The sequence below is a fragment of the Mesoplodon mirus genome (genome assembly GCF_964341445.2).
Source record: "Mesoplodon mirus genome assembly, chromosome: 15".
NCBI lineage: Eukaryota > Metazoa > Chordata > Mammalia > Artiodactyla > Ziphiidae > Mesoplodon > Mesoplodon mirus.
In genome coordinates, this window is record NC_138991.1 from 25,276,275 (window position 1) to 25,299,064 (window position 22,790).

The 22,790-nt window shown below is 45.6% G+C and overlaps 1 protein-coding gene across 2 annotated transcripts in view; it reads right to left on the minus strand.

Moving 5' to 3' along the window:
- Positions 1–22,790, minus strand: part of ZNF341 (zinc finger protein 341) — a 43,675-nt gene that overhangs the window by 4,581 nt on the left and 16,304 nt on the right. For both annotated transcript variants that reach the window (XM_082643543.1, XM_082643544.1), the window contains 7 exons: positions 19,661–19,856; positions 17,976–18,066; positions 16,154–16,347; positions 15,229–15,419; positions 10,435–10,643; positions 4,026–4,122; positions 2,296–2,428 (listed from right to left, as the gene is read on the minus strand). In XM_082643543.1, the coding sequence (XP_082499669.1) occupies positions 2,296–2,428; positions 4,026–4,122; positions 10,435–10,643; positions 15,229–15,419; positions 16,154–16,347; positions 17,976–18,066; positions 19,661–19,856 (1,111 nt within the window). The remainder of the gene's footprint in view (positions 1–2,295; positions 2,429–4,025; positions 4,123–10,434; positions 10,644–15,228; positions 15,420–16,153; positions 16,348–17,975; positions 18,067–19,660; positions 19,857–22,790) is intronic.

Sequence of the window (22,790 nt, forward strand, 5' to 3'; positions counted from 1 at the left end):
GCATGGAGAGCAGCTCTCACCCAACAGGGGTCAGGGGTCAGAAACTGCCCTTTGGAAAAGGGCTATTACCGGGTTGCTTTACTTCCTGCCATTATCTCCTCTCTGTTCTCCTCTCTGGGATGAATAAAGTACTTTTGAAAAATGCCAACCCAATGATTGAGGAAAGTCTGGTCCTTACAATGGAATGTTCTGCAGTCATTAAAAAGATTAAGGTCGATCTGTGTTTCCTGATCTGGAAAGATCTCCTGGCTATATTGCTAGGGGGAAAAGAAAAGTGTAGGACAGCTTAATACAGTCCCATTTTTGTTAGAAAAAAATACAGTCCCCATACTCCAAAAAAGCCCTGGCCATATGGGTTTGTATCGACACAGAATATGCAGGGAGAAAGGTAGGGGAGGGTACACACCAAACTGTCAGTAGCAATTAAGATTTGAAGGGGGAATTTAACATTTTACTTTATGTACTTCCATACTGCTTCCATTTTTACAAAAAGCATGTATTACTTCTGAATAATAATAATAATTTTAAAAACCATAAAGAAAGCAATTTGGTAATATCTATCAAAATTGTCAATGAAGTTTTTTTTTCTTCTTTTATCATAAATATGAAATATATGTAACAGAAAATTTACCATTTTAACCATCTTTAAGTGTACACTTCAGTGGCATTAACTACATTCTTACTGTCGTCCTACCATCACCACTATCCATCTCCAGAACTTTTTCATCATCCCAAACTAAAACTCGGTACTGCATATACATTTTTTTTTTTTTTTTTTTTTGCGGTACGTGGGCCTCTCACTGTTGTGGCCTCTCCCGCTGCGGAGCACAGGCTCCAGACGCGCAGGCTCAGCAGCCATGGCTCACGGGCCCAGCCGCTCCGCGGCATGTGGGATCTTCCCGGACTGGGGCACAAACCCGTGTCTCCTGCATCAGCAGGCAGACTCTCAACCACTGCGCCACCAGGGAAGCCCTGCATGTACATTTTAACCTAGCATTTCCACTGCTAGGAATGTACACTACAGATATATTCCCAAAAGCTTGTCAAGAGACCCACACAGCATTGTGTATACAAACTAACAGCTGAAAAAATAATTTAAGTGTCCATCCATAGGGAACTGGTTAAATCAAAGATGGTAAATGAAGGAGAATACTATGCAGCTGAGAAAAAGAAGGTGCTATTAGGAACATCTTCAAGGTACCTTGATAAGTGAAGAAAAATGGCACATAATAGAGTTATAATATGTGCCTATTTGTGTAAAAGTAAGCACATGTTTTGTATAGATGTAAAATAAAACTAGAATGTCCCAGATGAGACCACTAACAGTGATCACCTTTGGGGAGGGGAATTAGGATCACTCTTCAAACTGCAAACTCCAAGTCACAAACTGATGGTGGTTATTTTAACAACTAAAACTGTACAGATAGAAAATACTGTTTTGTGAAACTTCTGTTTCAGTATATTCTGTGTGTAAGTATGTGTTTCCTGGGTTACATATAAAATGTATTTTTTGGGCTTCCCTGGTGGCGCAGTGGTTGAGAGGCTGCCTGCCGATGCAGGGGATGTGGGTTTGTGCCCCGGTCCGGGAAGATCCCACATGCCGCGGAGCGGCTGGGCCCGTGAGCCATGGTCACTGAGCCTGCGTGTCCGTAGCCTGTGCTCCACGGCGGGAGAGGCCACAACAGTGAGAGGCCCGTGTACCGCAAAAAAAAAAAAAAAAAAAAAAATGTTTTTTTTACCGTAGGCCATAGTAAAAAAAAAAAAAAAAAAATCAAAAACCATTTGGATTGTCCATCTGAGGAGAGATGCTTTGGTGCTATCAAGGATTTTTTCCTCAGGTTTTCTCAAACTTTAGACCCTTTTCAGTATAAAACAGAACAGAATTTTTTAACTAATAAAAAACATTTTAAAGCTTAAAGAAAATAAAGTGTCGATGTATCTCAGCTGGGGAACTAAGGAGAGAGGGTTCTATCCAGGTTCGGGAGGGAATTTTGCATCAAGCACAACGGCCCCACCCCCAGGGGCTCAGAATGGCCTCAGGGGCAGAGCCAAGAGTCCCCCCACCCGCCCCCCGAGGCTCATCTCCACTCTAGTGTTGGTGGGAACCCCTTGTTCCCTTGAGAGGGCAGGCAGGGGCCAGGAAGGAGATGGGCAGGGGGGATGAAGAGAGGGAGGGGATGGGCAGGAGGGGGCTCAGGAGGAAGGCCAGAGGGGGATGGGAAGGGGAACAGAGAGGGTGTCTGGGGGGAGGAGAAGGGGGACTGAGCAGGAGTCGGTGGGGGACAGGGTACCCACCTGAGTGGATGTGAGCGTGCAGTTTGAGGTAGTGCTCCCGCCGGAAGAACTTCTTGCACACCTGGCACTTGAACCTGCCCCCGCTGCCGTGGGTGGGCAGGTGACGCCGCAGGTAGCGTTCACAAGGAAACACCTGGCAGAACAGAGGAGTCAGCGTCAGGTCTGACTCACCAGCCCTCACCACGTTATGAGCTCAAGGGGCCCCTCGTTACCAGCCCTTACAGAAACATCTTCCTTTCTGCCCACTAGGGGTCAAGGCCCACAGGGTCAAGCTCAGCCATTAGAGCCTCATGGCTCCCACTACTCACCCATAAGCCCAGTCAAGACATACATGCCCTGAGCTTCTGCCCAGGCTGTTGTTTCTACCCAGGGAGACTTTCTCTTAGCCTGACAAACTCCTACTCATCCTTTAAGACCCAACTCAGGTCACTGCTTCTGTGAAGCCCTCCCTGACTCCTCAATGCCACACCAGGCGAAGCAAATTCCGCCCTTGAATGTCCACCCATATTTTTAAAGTCAGCATCTAACTTATTGAAACACAGCCCTTTGCTTGTACGGGATCTCCAAGAGGGCAGAGAGGGGCTTTCATTCTTCAGCACAGGGCCTGAATCAAATGACTGACAAGCAAAGGAATGAATGAAAAAATGAACAAATAACTGAAGAAATAAATGGAAAGCCAGAAGACACAGAAGCCAAAATCTCCTTCCTCCCCAGGCATAGGAAAAGCATTCGTTCATTTTTTCATTCATCTAATATAGAGAAGTGGTCAAGGACACAGACCCATCAACTTACTAGCCCCATCATTTCCTAGCTGGATGACCTTTCTGTGCCTTGGTTTCCCTGTCTATAAAATGGAGATAGTAATAATTTGCCTGCCTCCTAGGGTTAAATGAGTCAGTTCAGATAAAATGCTCAGAACAGCATCTGGCACATGGTTCTTGCTAATTCACGATACCTTTTATTCAGACCACAAATTCCAAACCCCTAAATTAGGCTATATAATTAGAAACATCTACAATGAGGCCGAAGTGAAACCAGGGCTGTCTGTCCTGGAAAATCTGCCTCATAAGGTTGTAAGAAAATGAGTAGAACAAAGAAACCAGTTAACACACCAGGGGGATGCAATCAGCAAAATCCAGACTTCAGGAAACTCCACAGGACCGATGGCCCAGTTTCTTCAACAAATACATTAAAAGAAAAAAAAAAAGGAGCATCGATGGGGGGAATCTGTAGATTAACAGAAACTTTGGTCGTATCAACCAATCACAATATATCGACCTGATTCAAACAAACTTTACAAAAATTATGTTTTTGGGAAAAGTGGAAAATGGAACACTGCCTGGATATTTGATGATATGAAGGGCCAGGCTTTAGTGAGGGCTTCCAGATCCACTGAAAAGAAGAACCAGTAATAACAAGGATGATAAGACATCAGGAAGCTGGAGGCCGCTGTTCAGATGCTGGGCCTGGGCCCAGGAGAGGCCTCACTCCACGTCAGCCCGGCCTGGCCCGCCTGGCCCAGCAGTAGCCCTGGGATGGCCACGGGTGGTGTCCAACGGGTAAGACGGGCCAGGCAGAGCTCTCGCTCTTCAAAGACAAAGTCGTCTGCGGAGACAACCCCAAGCTTGGCCTGCACGTGTGTTGAGGCAGGAGGGGAGAAGGAGACGGTGGGGTCTCCATCACCTCTCGCCCCCTATTTTCGCCCGGCCAGCAAGGGCAGGGTTCCCTACCTTTTGGCAGTGCGGGCAGGGGAAGTTGTGAGTGGCAGTCTGCAGGTGGTGCTCCAGCGCCTCGGGGGTGGAGTACTTGTTGACGCATTTGACACACCTACATGGGGAGGAGCAGAGAAGTGAGAGAGCGTGTGTGCGGGGCTGGATGCCCCAGCAGGCGTGGGAACCGGCCACTCCCCGCCCCCAACACCAGGAGGCAAAATCCCACATTTGATTCATTCTCAAATAGGTCCCTTCTCGCTCGCCACCGCCTCCATCCTAACCCAAACCATCTTGTTCGAAGGAACGTGTGCAGTAGCCTCCTCCCTGCCCCAATTCATTCTCCACAGGGGAGCCAGCAGGAGCCTTTAAAAATCAAAATCACAGCTTACCCTTCCCCCTCCCCAGATCCTCAAGTCCAGTCTTTATTCACGCCTTGCCCCTAGGTTCTTTTTTTTTTCCCCTTAGATTCCATATATATGTGTTAGCATACGGTATTTGTTTTTCTCTTTCTGACTTACTTCACTCTGTATGACAGACTCTAGGTCCATCCACCTCACTAAGGGGTGGGATAGGGAGGGTGGGAGGGAGGGAGACGCAAGAGGGAAGAGATATAGGAACATATATATATGTATAACTGATTCACTTTGTTATAAAGCAGAAACTAACACACCATTGTAAAGCAATTATACTGCAATAAAGATGTTAAAAAAATAAAAAAAATAAAATTATGTGTTTACGACAAAACCTTTTTTTAAAATAAATTTACTTATTTTATTAAAAAAAAATCAAAATCAGACCATGTCACACCCTTGCTTAAAAATCCCCACCTTGGCTTACAAGGCCCTACTGGCCTGACTCACTCCCAGCTCTCAGCTTTCACCTTTCCCCATTGCCCATCTCACACCCTCTGCTCCAGGCCCCCCGGTCTCCTGAATGCACCCAGAACACACCAAGCTTGACCCCACCTCAGGTTCTTTGTACTTGCTGTTTTTATGACCTCTTCCCCCAAGTCCTCCCCTTGGCAGCACCTGCTCAGCCCTCACGTCTCAGCTCAAATGTCACCTCCTCAGAGAGACCCTCCCCGACCACCCCGTCTCAAGGTGCGCCCCAGAGCCCAGCCCCAGCCACTTCCTATTATGCTCTCCAGTTGTATTTTCTTCTTAGCAATTATTATTTGGAATCACTTATTTGCTTACTTCTCTGTCTCCTCCACCAGCAAGTGGGCTCTGGAGGCCAGGACCATATCTGTCTTGTTTGTCTTGTTCATAACCTGCTCTGAGCACCAGGGACAATCTCTTACATGAAACAGTCAGACAAGGACCCACTGTAGAGCACAAGGAACTCTACTCAGTACTCTGTAATGGCCTATATGGAAAAAGAATCTAAAAAGGAGTGGATAGATGTATAACTGATTCACTTTGCTGTATACCTGAAACTAACACAACATTGTAAATCAACTATACTCCAAAAAAATAATAATAATAAATAAAGGTCAGACAGACAAGGATCCAGGTCTGGCTTCTTCCCATCTCTGACCCTCAGTTTCCTTATCCATAAAATGAGGTAGGAATTCCAAGTGGACCTGCCCCTCAGTTTTTCTTAAGATCATAACAAGAGTCAAAGGACACACTGGTGCCAAACAGCTCATAAACTGCAAAGCACATAGACATGGTCTTTACTCTAAACATCACTCGCTAACATGCCCGCAAAATAGCAGTTTCAGGCCTCAAGCCACTCTAAGGAAAAGATCCCACCGTCTCCCCACCACAAAACATTCACCAGCAAATGGGCCCGTTTACAATGCAGTACCACTGAGGAACGCCAGAGGCAGGTGGGCAATTCATGTTAAAAACAGAACCACAGACCCTGCCATCTGTACACCAGGGCACGTGGGAAACCCGCAGTCAGGCTGCACCTGTGGTGGCCCCAGGGACGCCCCCTCAGGCCACACCCTGAAAACCACAAGCTAAATGCCTCCAGATGGCAAGAAAGAAGGAGCAGGAGAGGTGAGAGCAGAGCTACCAGGAGGGCAGAGACCTGGTGAGCTAGTGGGAGGAAGAAGACAGGAATCGCACAGGCTCTGGCAGCAGAGATGCAGTTTCGCACCATTAACTGAAAACTCCCTGCCAGAAACGCCACCCTAACTACGTCACCCAAAGTAACATCCCCAGCACCAGGTCAAACCAGAGCCATGTGTCTCCTGATACAGCACGCTGAGAAAGACACAGCATCGCTTTGTGATACTCCTGCCCAAAGTGCCAATCCTGGCTCCACCCTGAGGTCAAATCAGACAAACCCAAACGGAGGGCATTTTACAAAATTACTGGCTTATACTCGTCCAAAATATTAAGGTCATGAAAGACAAAGACAGAGTGAGAACTGTTCCAGCTTAAAGGGGACTAAAGAGACACGGCAACCAAATACAAGGTGGGATCCTGGATTGGATCCTGGGCCAGAAAAAACATTTGTTTCTTTGTCTATAAAGGATGTTATTGGAACAATTAGAACTTTTTGAATAAGGTACATTAGGTAACAGAATTGTATTGATTTAACTTCCTGATCTTGATAACTACACTGTGCTTATGTAAGAGGTTATCCTCATTTTTAGAAAATACACACTAAAGAGAAAGGGTAAAGGAGCACGTCTGCAAATTATTCCCAAAAAGTTCAGAATGTGATAAAGTAAGTGTGTAAGGATTGTAATATTGGGGAAATCTGGATGAAGGGTGTACGTGGGAATTCTCTGTACTATTCTTATAACTTTTCTAGAAGTCTAAAATTATGTCAAAATAAGTTTAAAAAGAACACTTCCTGAAAGTGATTGCTTATGGGATGAGGGAGCGGGTCAGGGTGGATAGGGAATTCCTTTTCACTCTATGCCCTTCTGTAGTTTTTAAATATTGCATTGTATGCACATAGCAATTATTTTTTTCAAGTAGGTAATTAATCTTTTTTAAACCCCTCTGTGATCTTTGACCTGCAAAATCACTTCTAGGAACTTATTTACAAACGAGCAAAGATATATGTCCCAAGTTGTTCCTGTAGTGTTGTTTATAATAATGACAAACTGGAAATAACCCAATTAACCTGCAATAAGGAATGGGTTAAATAAATTACAGCCCATCCACATACAATGGAATACTAAGTAGCTGTTTAAAAGAGTGAGGCAGGTCTGTTTGTGCTGAGGTGCAAAGATATAATCATTATAGTTTTAAGTGATAACACCAAGTATACAGAATGATCCTATTAAATTTTAGACTTGTTTGTCAGAAGTTGTGCAACAGGAAGATGGTGTGATGAATTTTCACCAGATTCAATAACTGTGTTTGGGATAACCTAACTCAAATATAGCCTGTGATATTTATAGCTATAAATATGCTTATTACAGATATATACCAAAGGACATGTACCAAGAGGTTAACAGGGTTTTGTTTTTTGTCTTCTTGTGGGTTTTTCTAAAAATCCATTTCTGTGTATTGAACATGGATGACTTTTGTAACTAGAAAAAAATACATCTTATTTTTAAAAGGAAAAAGTAAACATACAGCATATATATAGTGACGTGTATGAATTTCACTTGAGGGAGTTGGGGAGGCTCCACAGGCAGGCCAAGGCAATGTGGCCCAAAGCAGGCAGAGCAGCCGGACTGACAGGACCTGCCCCCGTGAAAATGGAATGAAACCACCACACCCACTCAAATGTCACCATGAGAGAGAAATAAACTCTCACCTTGTTAAAGTCACTGTTATTTTGGGTCCCTGTTACAAGCAACCAAACCTAGATTTAAATTATATAATTAATAAACATTGCAGCAATAATATTTATTGTGTACCTATTATGTTCCAGGCACCATGTCTAACTGCTTCATACTCATCTTACTTGATCCTTATAAATAATCCAATAGGGTAGGCACTATCATATCACCATTTCACAGGTGAGGAGACTGAAGTTCAGAGTGGCTGAATATCTTGCTGAGGTCATCCATCAGGTTTGCGGCTGAGCTCAGATTTGAGCACAGGGAGGTGGCTCCAGAGCTCTTATCATTACCCACTACACCATCCCACCCTTGGGCCATCCAGATGGTGTCCTGCCTCCCTGCACCTTACTTTGGGGCCAGAAGCTCCAATGGCTACAAAGGGCCTCTGTCACTCTAAGCTTGGCAAGAGAACCTGGGAGAAGTGATCTACTGCAGGCACAGGGCCATCATGGGGCTCAATTCTCAGCCTGCGAACTCCAAAACCAGAGCTATGAGGCTTCCACAGTCCAAGACAAGAGTTTGAATCCCAGCTCTGTACTGACATTGTTACTCTGGTGGGCAGGTCACTTCTCCTGTCTGAGCCTCAATGTCCTCATCTTGAAAATGGGGAGAACACCACAGCTATGGACTGAACTGTGTCCCTCCAAAATCTGCATGCTGAAGTCCTGACCCTCAATGTAATGGTACTTGCAGATGGAGCCTTTGGGTAGTGATTAGGTTTAGATGAGATCATAAGTGTGGGATCCTCCAGATAAGGTTAGTGCCCTTCTAAGAAAAGACCAGACAGAAAGGACACCCTCTCTCTCTCATGTGTCTATAATATTTTGTTATAGCCACCTCAGCTGACTGATACAACCTACCTCCCAGGATTGCAGGGATCAATGTCCCTAAGTCAGGCCAAGGCACCTAGTAGTTGCTCCCTTCCTTTTACTTGGCATCTCACTCCAGAGAGCCACACAGCTACAGGGACTCATAGAATATCCACAGATTGAAATGGCAAAAGCAAAAGAAAATGCCCTCTGAGAACAAATGAGAATTACTCATCATTATCCAGAAATCTCCACCCCTTAGCTGGTCAGAGCTTCACCTGTTTTTCCTGCCTCTCTGGCCCCATTTCCCAATCTCCCTCAGGGTCAGTTGCCCTACATCCCATTTCTCAAGCCCCAGTCCCCCTGCCAACTTCTCAAAGCTCTTGTGATTTCTACAAGGTCCTCATGCCCTGGCCCCACTTTCTCTCCCAGGCCCCATCTAAACATCTCCTCCCACTTCCATTCTACAGAACAGTCATTCTAAACCCCATGCTGTTTTATTTTATGTCACTACACCTGCTGTTCCTCCTGCTAGGAATGCACTTCCCACTACCCACTGTCTACCTGGCAAACTCCTACCCATCCTTCAAAACCCAGTTCAGATATCATTGTTCCTGGGACACCTTCGCTGTCCTACCTCCCACTTTGCGTAATATGTCTATGATAGCATTTTATCACAGTATATCCTAAGACTATATACACTCCTGTCTCCCTAAGCAGCCCATGCATTCTAAACTCAAGGTCTGTATTTACTTATTTTTGAACCCCAGAAGCCTCACCCAGGAGTTAGAGGGGGGCCCCATTAACAGAGGTCATCAGCCAAGTCTGTGCAGATACAAGTTTGTACAGAGAAGCAAAAGCCATTCTAACATGAAAATATTCACTAATGAACTAGAAGAAGTCCCTAGACAAACACTCCAATTTTTTTTTCACTATCCCCATGCACTGCGTGCTGGGTTTTGTGAGGCAGCTGCTCCCAAGAGACATAAGGCAAATGCGCGGTGAAATGGATGCAGAGCAAAAATGAGGGGTTCCACCAAGTCATGAAAGTGATGCTGGATGACACCACCGGCATATGAGAGTCTAGAAGAGGGACCAGAAAGCAATCGAGGAAGAGAAACTCTACAAGGATGATCACAGGATCCATGGCTCCAAACAGAATGACAAGGATGATCACAGGATCGATGGCTCCAAAGAGAATGATCTGAAGATCTAAGGACTAAAAGCATGAGGCAAAACGGAGGGAGCCCTTCATCATTTCTGCCAAAGGGACCTTCTTTATGACTGAAACAGAAAACTACAACAATGTAAAGGGTTGTCAGAAAACTACCCCCAATGAAACCTACATTTGATTCATTCCTTGTCCATTCTAAGAATCAGCATATAGCTTCAACTTTAACCTAAATTTTACAGATTATAAAACAAATAAATCTTATTTTTATGATTTTTGCTTTCAGATACATACTTCTTCATTTTTTCATTTAAGAATCAGCGTACCATTCCAACTGTAACCTAAATTGTGTAGACTATCAGACGGAATACTATTTTCATAATATTTTACTTTAGAAAAAAAAACGAATCTTTTTTCCATTATGAACAAGGAAAGAACATTGGCTTCCCTTTTTTAAGATTTATTTTCTTTTTTTTTAGGATAACTGTCTGCCAAGTTGAAGAATGATATAAGGAGGGCCAGCATCTTTTGCCCCCTTCAGTGCCAAGACACAGAACCCTCTCTGCCAGGCTGGACCCTGGAGCCTCAGATTCCCCTTTGAGATGTCCCACTGGTCCTGAGCAGTCAGAACCACCAAGGGACCAGACCCCTGGGCTCCCTGGAGGGACAGGGAAAAGGGAGGGCACATACTTGTAGACGGCACTGTCCTTCTTGGGGCTGTGCTGGGGCAGGAGGCTGTGTGAGTACTGATGCACGCCCAGGTCGTACAGCGAGGGGAAGTCCTTGCCACAGAGGTGGCAACGGTAGCTCAGCTCCTCCTGGTGGCTCTTGATGTGCTCCAGAAAAGTGTCGAGCTTTGGGAATGTCTGCGCGCAGCTTTTGACCACACACTTGTACACCTTGAGGGAAGAGGCAGCGTTGGTGAGGGAAGGCAGGAGAACTGCTCCACTGCCGCCCCCTGCCCTGTGGCATCCACCTCGAACACTGCTTGTGGAAGACCCGACCACTGTTTCCCTGCTCCCCTGCTGCTACAGCCCCGGTCTTATTTTGGTTAGAGGGTCCCCTCCTCTCAGCCAGTCACAATGGCCCCATTACCCTCCCTGCAGGCTCTGTGTCGTCTGGGTATGCTTAAGAAAAAATATCCAAAACCTGGGATGATAACATCTTGAAAAGATGTGAAAAGATGACACAACGTCCTTCCAATGTCATGCTAGAATAGTGGCTCTCCAACTTGAGTCTGCATCACGATAACAGATTATGCCACTGCCAGCGAATCTGATTCAGCAGGTCTGGGTGGCCTGAATATGTGCATTCCTACCAAGTGCCCAGGTGATGCTGAAGCTGCTGGGCCAGGGACCTCACTTTGAGAACTGCTGTCTGGCAGGCAGTTAGGTAAAGGCAGTTAAGCCACTGAGGGTCATCTCACCCTCTGGGTGATGTGATTTGTTTTGATTGTTTACTACTGATTAGGACCCAGACTCTAAAGTTAAATGTCAACTTGTAGAAAACTGATCCAATGTAAATGATTTTTGTCATGTAGAAAAGATAACTCCAAAGGTTTTGTTGCCATGTAGGACATGAACCAGATTTGTATCTAACTTAGCAATCTTATTTCAGGATTCCTTTTTTTCACTGACATAGTTATTTATGGGTATAGATATCAGTGTTTCATATCCTCTTTTGACTGGCTTTGTCATCCTCCCAGTTCCCTCATTAATGATTTAAGTAAAATTCTGACTCATGTTCACTATGTCATTTGTATGAGAATGATGTTTTTTAACATTTTGAAAATTATACTTTGACAAGTAGTACACACTCCTCATAGGGCTGCATGACACACTCAGATACAATTCCACATGCTCTTTCTTCCTAACAAAGTGAACCCTGATTTGCTCAGAGTGGCAAGATGCCAAATCAAGTTAAAACATTTGATCCCCTGGCTCCCTTACATCGAGTGTCAGCCATGTGACCCCTTTCTTGCCAATGAGAAGTAGGCAGTAGTCTTTGGGGAAGGAATCACTCCCAGAACAAAAAGGCAAAAGCTTCCTAGGAGAAGTCCCCTCTGTTTTTTGCATTTGTCCTGACTGGAATATAGATGTGATGACTGGAGGTATAGCAGCCATCCTGCAACCTTGAGGATGAAAGCCACATGCTAAAGATGGCAGAGCAGAAAGCCAAGAGAACCCTGCTATATAAGCCCAATGCTACCTACTTATGGACCTCTTGTGATGTGAGAGGAAAAAAACCCTAATCAGTAAGCCAGTTATCTATTATTTGCAGCATAACAATGCACTCCTAAATGACAGAGCATATGCACTGGCTCTGACCAATGAGAGGTCTACAGAAGGCTTCTGGGAAAGGTTTCCTTGCTCCTAAAGAAGACACAGAAAATACAACCCCTTTATGCTCACAGATAATACTGTGTCTGATCTTCTGCCTAGGAAGAGTGACTACCATCACAGGACCACAGGCAAACCACCAGCAGGGGACAAGGCCACACCCTGAGATAGTGGAGACAAGAGCTAGAAAGACACAGGGTCCTTGATGCTGGGTTGAGTCAACTGAATGTCTCAGGCCCAGAGCTGCCCTCTCTTGGGTTTTCTTGTTATGTGAGATAACAAACTTCCTAATTGTTTAAGCCAGTTTGAGTCAAAGTTTTCTGTGATTTTCCCCCAAAGATATCCTAACTTAACTCTATCAATCTCCCTGCTAAGAATCTATCATAAGGGGACTTCCCTGGTGGTGCAGTGGTTAAGAATCTGCCTGCCAATGCAGGGGACACAGGTTCGATCCCTGGTCTGGGAAGATCCCACCTGCCACAGAGCAACTAAGCCTGTGAGCCACAACTACTGAGCCTGTGCACCACAACTACTGAAGCCTGCGCTCCCTAGAGCCCATGCTCCGCAACAAGAGAAGCCATCGCAGTGAGAAGCCCACACACCGCATCGAAGAGTAGCCCCTGCTCGCTGCAACTAGAGAAAGCCCATGCACAGCAGCGAAGACCCAACACAGCCAAAAGAAAAAAAAAAAAAGAATCTATCATAAGGAAGAAGTCAGAGATGTGGACAAAGATTTGATTACAATAATGTTCACCACAGTTTTGTTTATAATAGCAAAACTCAGGAAGTAACCTAAATGTTCAATAATAGGGGATTTAAAAAAATGTAGCCATTGGGAATTCCCTGGTAGTCCAGGGGTTGGGACTCCACTGCTTCCACTGCAGGGGGTACAGCTTCGATCCCTGGTCAGGGAACTAAGATCCCGCATGCCACATGGCATGGCCAAAAAAAAGAAAAATGTAGCCGTTAAAAATTATGGTTTTTTTTTTTTTTTTAAATAGTGACATGGAGACTTCCCTGGCGGTCCAGTGGTTAAGAATCTGCCTTCCAATGCAGGGGACACAGGTTTGATCCCTGGTCAGGGAACTAAGATCCCACAGGTGGTGGGGCAACTAAGCCCGCGTGCTGCAACTACAGAGCATGCAAGCCACAGCTAGAGAGCCCGTGTGCTGCAACTACAGAGTCCACGCACTCTGGAGCCCAAGCACCACAACTAGAAAGAGAAAACCCGCACACCACAACCAGAGAAAAGCCCACTAGAGAGAAGCCATGCGCCGCCACTAAGATCTGACACAGCCCCAAATTAAATAAATAAATAAATAAATATTTTTTAAAAATAGTGACATGAGTAAATGCTCAGAATATAAAATTAGATTAAAAAACAAAAAGCACAAGAAAATTTACACTGAGTGAAAAAAGTCAGTCTCAGAAGGCCACATACTTGACGATTCCACATATACAACATTCTCAAAATGATAAACTTATAAGGAAAGATTAATTTTAGTGGTTCCCAGAGGCCAGGGATGTTGATGAGGAGGGTGGGTGTGACTACAAAAACCCAGCACAAGGGAGTCTCTGTGGTGATGGAATCCTTCTGTATCGTGATTGCGGTGGTGACTACTCAAATTTACACAGGTGATAAAATGACATAGAACTATACATACACTTTATATCAAAGTCAGTTTCCTACTTGTGATACTGTGCTCTAGTTATGTAAGAAGTAACCATTGAGGGGAACTGACTGAAGGGTATGAGGGACCTCTCTATACCATCTTTGCAACTTCCTGAGAACCTACAATTCTTTTTAAAGTCTTTTAAAAAGCTATCTCAGAAAAAAAGCATATTTCAAAATTATATATGTGTACAGATCCCAATTATATTAAAAAAAAACAGAAAATCTATAAAACATACTGCATTTTGGGCTGCATTCACGGGAGGACACATTGCAAGGTGGTTAATGACATGGGGTTTGGAGTCAAACCAACCTGGCTTTGAAGCCTGACTCCGTCACTTACTGGCAGAGTGACTTAGGATGGGTCACTTCACCTCTCTGTGCTTCAGTTTCTTCACCTGGATATACTGAAAATGCCTATCTCTAAGGTTGTTATGAGAAGTAAATAAAGTATTGAATGTAAGGCACTTAGCAGAGTACCCAGCATATAATAAATAGTAAATGTTAACCTAAACATTCTTCAGACTTTTCTGAATTTTCTAATCTTACATTGGGTATATGATACTTTTATAAGGAGAAAAAAAATAACTAATAAAGATTATTTTAAAAAATAAAGACTGGAATAGAGTTACCATATAACCCAACAATTCCACTCCTAGGTTTATACCCAAGAGAATTGAAAACATATGTTCATACAAAAACTTGTACACAAATGTCCACAAAAGTATTAGTCATAAAAGACAAAAAGTAGAAACAACTTAAATGTCTATCAACTGATAAAAGGATATTCAAAATGTGCTATATCCATACCACAGAATATTATTCAGCAATAAAAAGGAATAAAGTACTGATACATGTTACAACACAAACAAAAACATTATCTCAAAAGACCACATACTATATGATTCCATTATTAAATGTCCAGAACAGGTAAATCCATAGAGTCAGAAAACGGATCAGTGGTTGCCTGGGGTTGGGAGTAGGGGTGTGTGACTACTAACAGGTATAAAGTTTCCGGGGTGATAAAAATGTTCTAGAATTAGTGTGGTGATGGCTGTGTAACATTATGAATAGATTAAAAACTATTAAAGTGTACACTTTAAAAGGGTGAATTTTATGGTATATGAATTATGCCTCAATGGAAAAAAAAAAGGCTGTAGTCTTAAATCCCCATAGGTAGGTTTTTAGACCCTAGGTCTTCTCAGAGGAGTAAGGATGCTTCCTGTGTCTGGTCCCTTCATTATACAACCCTTGAGAGGTGGGCTTCCTCCCCTGGGCAAGCACCATAACGGCCCAGTAAGCTGGCCCCACCCAGGCAGAACGGATGGGGAAGCTTGGTCCATCATGGTCACATGGTAGCTCAGAGCAGCCGAGGCCCACTCCTGTCCCTTTCTAGGCAGCACCAGTCAAGGCTCACAACTAGAGTCGGTGTTGCCCGCCCACCCCGACCCCTGCTCCCCGCCACCCACCTACCTGCTCGTTCTTATGCTGGGTCATGTGGGACTTGAGCTGGAAGTAGGTACTGAACTTGCTGGGGCAGAACTGGCACAGGTAGGAGCTATCGATGAGGACCACCTGCTTGGCCTCCAGCTTGTCCCCCTCCTCCTCGCCTGCTGTGGGCAAGGCCTGGGGCTGCGGGGCGCTCGACAGGGTCTGGCCCAACCCTGGGGAGAAAGCCAGGGAGGGAAGTCACTGAGAAAGGCAGAGGGAGAGCCAGGACAGAGCCATGCCCCTCGGGAAGGACTCCCAGGGCACCTCCTGCGGGCTCCCCTGCATTCGCCCCGCCACCTACCACGAGCTCGGGGTTGGATGCTGTACCTGAGGCCCTGCACTCCCACTCAGCTGGCGCGCACAGACACAGCCATTCCAGGGACCAACGTACTGAATACTTACATTCCAGAAGAGCTATGCCTCAAGGCTCCCCTCACAGGCCTTCCCCTTGGACACTCTAGACCTCTCTGTGGTTGTTAACGACACTGACCGCCACCCTAGCTGCACCCACGATGCCTCCCAGCTCCTCGTTCCAGTTACAATCATTTGTTTAGTTGTCCTTCCCTCACTCTCCCTGAGGACGGGGGCCTCTGACCTCATGTCCTTAGGCCCAGTGGCCTGGCACACAGTAGGCCTCCCTCCATAAATGTTTGCTCAATGGTGGACCCTCTGGTGCCAGGCACTGTAGGAATTTTGAAAGAAATGGTTTCTCCTCTAGAGCTCGCAAGAACTCAGAGGGCACACACAGGATGGCTAAACAACGCAGTAGGGTAGTTCCAACTGGCAGGTCATGTAAAAGTGGGCATATGTTGCTTGCACATTAGCTGCCTGTGGCTGGCGCTGCTCACCCCCAGGGCTGCATAGGGAGGCTCCAGCCAGACAGCACCCAATGGCCACTTCTACCCACCTGTGCTATCCTCATCCTCCTGCCTGCTGGGGTTCAGGGCCATGACCTGTACAGTCACAGAGTTGCGAGAAACGGTGCCACCGCTGCGTCCTGGAGGCCACACCTTGTGGGTCTGCATGTGTTTCTTGACATTAGACTTCTGGGCAAAGGCACGGCCACATGCAATGCACTGGAAGGGCTTCTCACCAGTGTGGCTGCAGACACAAGGCTTGTCAGCACCCGCGTGTCGGAACGGGACTGTGGCCTCAGCCCGGGAGCTCACAGCCACCAGGAAGATCCAGGCAGAGTGTCCAGATGCTGCTGGCCACCATCCTGACACCATGAGGACAAGTCCTCTTGCTGAGGCAGGCAGACCAGAGACAGACAGACCCTGGGCTCTCGGTGACATTACTGAGCTGCTGAATCAACCAGCCCTGGAGCTGACCTTCTCTGTGGTCATCTCACATTGTGAGATAAAACATTTCCTAATTGTTTAAATAGGGATTTCTGGTTTTTGAAGGAGAAGACATCCTAGCTGTCACAGCACAGCACTCGTACCATTATTTAACATTTTCCTTCAAATCAATGTACTTTTTAAAAACTTAATAATTTAAAATGAAGTTTCCTGTTGTTATTATATATGGAAAACCACTTATAAACACAAAGTAACAAAAAAATGCATTTATAAAACAATATTATTAAGATTTATAGGTGCACCATCCAGTAAGGTAGACACAAACCACATGGAACTATTTAAACTTATTAAAGTAAAATAAAGTTAAAAACTCAGTTTCTCAGTCATACTAGCTACATTTCAAGTACTCAGTAGCCATATGCTTATTGGCTACCCTATGGACAGTGGCTATTGGGGCCTTTCCTTCTTTGCAGAAAGTTCTATTGACACACACTAGTGTAGACCAGTGGTTTTCAACAGAGATTGACTTTGCTCTCCCGGGGACATTTGGCAATGTTTGGAGACATTTTTGGTTGTCACAGCTGAGGAGTGAGGGGTGCTACTGGCATCTAATGGTTAGAGGTCAGGGATGATGCTAAACATTGTACCAAGCCTCAGGCAGCCCCCAAAGAAAAGCATGATGTGATCTAAAACATCTCAATAGGCTGGTAGACCCTGGTCTAGAGAGAAGCTGCTGCACACCGTGGTTGGAATCTCAGGCTCTCTCTCTCTCTCTGTTATAAAAAATGAGTAAGTACGTGAGAGGCATTAAAGACAGACTACACCAAACTGAGGCTTTCTCCTTTGCCTGAAAGAAACTGAAAAGATAATTTTCTCACTATGTCTTTCAAGTCTTTTCAACACCAATATCCATAAACCACCTAAAATCATCTCATGTCCCAATGTGCCACTCTGTGAGAAACACTGAACAAGTCCACCCCTCCGCTTCACAATGGAAAACCCGAGGCCCAGAGGGGCTCCTTGCAGGTTCTTGGGACAAGGGGTGTCAAGGTTAGTGAGCAGAGAGCTTGTAGAGGCATATTCACACAGCATGGCTGTCCTCGAGGTCAGCCCTTTCTGCAGAAGTGAGACTGAGGCACGCCTCCCACCCACAAAGCCCCTGTCCATTCAAGTAAATTCTTCCCCCACCTCAGCCCACTTGGACCTTCCCCATCACAGTAGGCAGGCCCCACAGATCCTTCCCACTGCTCCTGAGAAAGAAAAGGGAAAAATCATCTTGAGCTAGACTGAAGGTCTGAGAACCATGACAGACCAGATGGGGTCTTGGTCACCACCCAGACGAAGGGGCTGAGAAAGGAGCATCGCTTCCACATGAATCCCTCAGCCTACCTCCCCCCAGGAAATGCCTGCCACACCATGCCTGGGTACCTTCGGATGTGCTGCTGCAGGTCGAAGTTTTTGGTGAATGACTTGTCACAATACGAGCACTTGAGTTTCTGAGCCTTTGGCTTCCCTGCAGCTGACCAAAAAAAAAAAAAAGACAAAGAGGGAAGAAGGAGATGGTGAGCCTGAGGACAGAACTGAAGGTGCCAAGGGCAGCTTCCAGCCACTCTACCCCCTGGACTTGGGGCCAGACAGCTCAGACCCTGGGAGGTCTACACCCATGGACAGGCAGGGGAAGCAGCACAGGTGAGTCTCTCACAGTGCCTGGGGGAGAAAAGCCCAGGACACGCTCTGGCTGGGAGAGTAGAGCGAACCCCTCAAAGGCTCCCTTCTGCCCTAGGATAAAATTCAACCTCTCTGCTGTGGCCTATGGGGCTCTGCATCCTCTACTTCCTTCCAACCTCATCATTCTTACCATATAGCTGCAGTGGACTCCTTGCTAACCTTGAAAGACTTTAAACATGGTCCCACCTCAGGGCCTTTGCACCTGCTGTTCCCCCTTCCCTAAAATGCTTGTCCCTCAGATAGTCACAAGACTGTTTCCTTCTCATCCCCAGATAGATAGGCAGCATCATTTTCCAGCCTCTCCCCAGTATTCTCATAGTACTCTGTTAATCTCCTTCCTAGGGTGACCCATAAATATTTATTTATTCCCTGTCTCTCCCATTAAACTGTGAATAATTAAGGGTAAGGAAATCATGACCCAAGATGCTAGATTTCCAGTTTGTTTGTTTGTTTTAATATTTATTTATTTACTTGGCTGCACCAGGTCTTAGGTGTGGCATGCGGGATCTTCCTTGTGGCATTTGGGATCTTTAGGTGCAGCATGCGAACTCGTAGTTGTGACATGTGGGATCTAGTTCCCTGAGCAGGGATGAAACCCAGTCCCCCTGCATTGGGAGTGTGGAGTCTTAGCCACGGGACCACCAGGGAAGTCCCTAGATTTCCAGTTTTTGACACCAAGCCTAGCACACAGATGCTCAACACATTTGTGAAAGGAAGGAAGGTTGACTGAAACACCCTGAAAACTTCTGAATTCCTCTGCCTTTCCCCACTACCACCACTTTTTGACATTGCCCCTAACCCCATGCTTACCATCTCCGAAGGGGTGGCAGACATCACTGCTTGCCTATTAACCACTCACCCCTTCTTCTTTCTTCATAAATCCCCTACGTAATGGGAACATCAATGTTCCTGGCAAAAGAGACATTTCCCAGCTTCCTTTGCAACTAGATATGGTCAAGTGACTAAGTGTTGACCAATGAGATGTAAGCAAAAGCATCATGCAGAACATCTGGGAGTGGGAGATGCCTCTTTTATCCTTCTTACTTTCTGGAATATGAAACTGATGACTGGATCTCCAGCAGCCATTTTACATGATGAGGCATTCTGAGAACAAAAGTCATGTTCTAGGGATGGCAGAGCAGAAATATAGAAGAAATGTGGGTGCCTGGTAATTATATAGGCACACGATCTCCAGATTGCCTGCCTCTGGACTTAGTTTGCACAGAACAACAAAATTCTATCATTTGGAAGTCACTCTTATTTTGGATTTTCCATTACATGCAACCAAACTTAATCCTAACTATCAAAAAAGGGAAGACTGGAACCAAGCAGCCTGTGGCTAGGCCCACGCTGAGGAAAGATGCCATGGCAGGCTGTGGGCCCACCTTCGGGGAGTCCACTGGAACCTTTGGTCCGTCGGGTCTTCAGAGATGGTGGGGAGTCAAAGGTGGCCACTGCGCCCCTGGTGGCGCTGGTCATGGGGGCAGCAGGGTTTGGTCCTTTCGGTTTGAATCCTTGTTTGCCAGGACTGTACACCTGGGGGGTGGGGTATACTGGAGCCTCCACACACTGGTTTGGCACCTATAAGGACAGAACAGTCAGGGAGAGTGCCCTGGGAAGGGAGGGGAAGACCTGCCCCAGCCAGTGGGACCCTCACTGTGTCCCTGGCTGATCTTAGCCACCCCCAATCTACATCACCATCCTAACTCCTCCACCTTGCTCAGTCACCCCAGTCATTCCCAAGACCCCTTAGAACTTCATGATGCCAGCAGGCTAGAAGGAGCTTAGGAACCAGGCTGCCTGGGTTCAAATCCTGACTCTGCCACTTATCATTTAACTGACCTTGGGCAAGTCTTTTAAACTTCTGGCTCAGCTTCCACATCTGTAAACTGGGGCTAATCATAGCACCCCTCTCACGGGGTTATGAGGATTAAACGAATTAACAAGTAAAAAGCTTAAAACAGTGCCTGGCATATAGTAAGTACCCAATCAACATTAGCTGTTGTGATTGCCATTATTATTAGTAGTAGTAGTTTGCTTGCACAGGAGAACTAGGAAGTCAGAAGGGTCTATGCCCTCACCAGCAACTCCACTTCTTAACTGACTCCACCTGATGCCACACCAGCACACATCCCTCGGCCAAGAATTGACACTGAAGCCACAAGAAAATTACCAAATGAATTCTGAGCCACCCAAACTCAGTGACCACTAAGCTTACATCATGACACTGGGGTGTGAAGAATTCATTTACTCATTCATCTATTCAGCATTCATTGGTCTTCCTGGGCTAGCCTATCCAAAATTCCATTTCCTATCCTTCTCTGCTTTATTTTTCTCCTTAAACATATCATTATCTAATAAATTGTACATTTTACTTACTTATCTTGTCTATTATCTGCCTAGTTTTGCGAAGGCAGGGACTTTTGCTTTGCTTTTGTTTCTTCCTCTACTCCCAGGCCTAGAGCAATGCTTGGCACAGGGTGGGGACTCAATAAATATTTGTTGAATGAGTGAATTCATTTACGTACGTATTGGGCACCTAATATGGCACCAGTAGGTGCTTCTGCTGGGTCTTGTCTGTCGGGCCTTGGAACCATTCCTACACCTGCCCATGCTCTCCCCTGAAATGTAGAGGTGGGAAGCTGGGAACCACATTCCCAAGCATCCTTGCCAGCACAGTTCTGAGCGCAGATTAAGTTCTGCCCATGAGAAGCATCTGCATGAGATTTGGAAGGCAGAAGGGAGGTAGAGACCATTCTCCTCCGGCAGCTGTGCTGGGAGACAGGTGGGTTTGCAGTCATGAGTTTCGGAGTGGCTGGATGAACACTACGTTCCCCTCCTGACCACTAGCCCCAAGGACAGCAGGGCAGCTGGAACCTCAGCAACAGAATCCTACAGTTTCCTCGCCTCTGGGTACAGCAGCAGTGTCCTGGTTCTAAGGGCCAAGGAACACCAGTGACGCTGAAAATGAGTGGTGCTCAACAACCCTGACTTTGGCTCCTCCAGCCCTTCCATCAGCTTTGTAAGCACCCAATTTCCTGTATTAAATCCCTTTGCCAGAAATACCTAGAGTGGTTTCAATTTTCCTGACCAATATGGAACTCAATAAATATTTGTCACAGTGAATGAATTCACTCATCGTTCAAGTCATTACTGAGCCATTACATGACTGCCACTGGGTTAGTTCTCATTATCCTCACAGTTCTGCAAGGGGAGTTCCCATTCTAGAGGAAAGGAAACTGAGGTCAGAGGACCCTATTTCAGATACCTCCTGTAGGTGTACCACAGGCCAGGCACTCTGCCAGGTGCTGAGGATGCAAAATCAAAGATGACTCAGGCTCTGTCCTCAAAGAGCAAGCACCCTCATCTACATGGAAAATAAACAATGGCAGCTACCCCTATGCTGGCCCCCTCTGCCTATGAGACCACCACCGTCCTCTCAGTATCTCACTGACTTAATTTTTTTTTTAATTGAACAAGGTCCTTTTGCGTTATTCTCCCAGGCTAGGGAAAATCCCCCTGCAGGCTCTTATAACATCACATGGCTGGTGGAGGAATTTTCCCACTGGTCTAGCTCTCTTTCCATATAGATGCTACCTTACGTGGAATGTCTATATGGCTGGATTCTAGAGTGCGTCTGAGATAATGTGACCTCAAGTGCAGGTAGTCTCTTTATATCGTAACCATGCCCCCCAGCATGGGCGTCTAGCATGGTTCTGAACTCGTAGTGCTTTGAGAGTAGACTGCTTGTAGCTCAGAGCTCTTTAGCCGGGAATTAATATGGTACATATGGAACAGGCATACCTCGGAGTTATTGTGGGTTCAGTTACAGACCACTGCAATTAAGCGAATATCGCAATAAAGTCACACAAAAATTTTGATTTCCCAGTGCATATAAAAGTTATGCTTACACTATCCTGTAACCTGTTAAGTATGCAACAGCATTATATCTTAAAAAAAACAATACATATACCTTAATTTAAAAAACTTTTTGACTTAATTGCTAAAAAATGCTAACCATCACCCGTGCCTTCAGCGAGTCATAGTAATAACATCAAAGATCACAGATCACCATGACAAATATAATAATAATGAAAAAGTTTGAAATATTGCAAGGATTACCAAAATGTGACACAGAGACATGGAGTGAGCAAATGCTGTTGGAAAAATGGCACTGACAGACTTGCTTGACACAGGGTTACCACAGATCTTCAATTCGTAAAAAAAGCACAATATCTACAAAGTGCAATACAACAAGGTATGCCTGTACATTGACTGAATGGCCTCAATTCTTTACCTCTTCTAGTACCCAGGCCCTTTACAGTGTGACTTGCAGCTTTTCCCATCAAGAGGTGGCACCTATTTCCCTACGTCTTAAATCTAAGCTGGCCTTGTGACCTGCTTTGACCAACGGAAGTGACACTGTATCACCTACAAGCCTAAGCCTCAAGAAGTCTTGAGCATTTCTGCTTGCATTACTGCATGTCCACCACTGTGGTGAGAACAGGCCTGGCT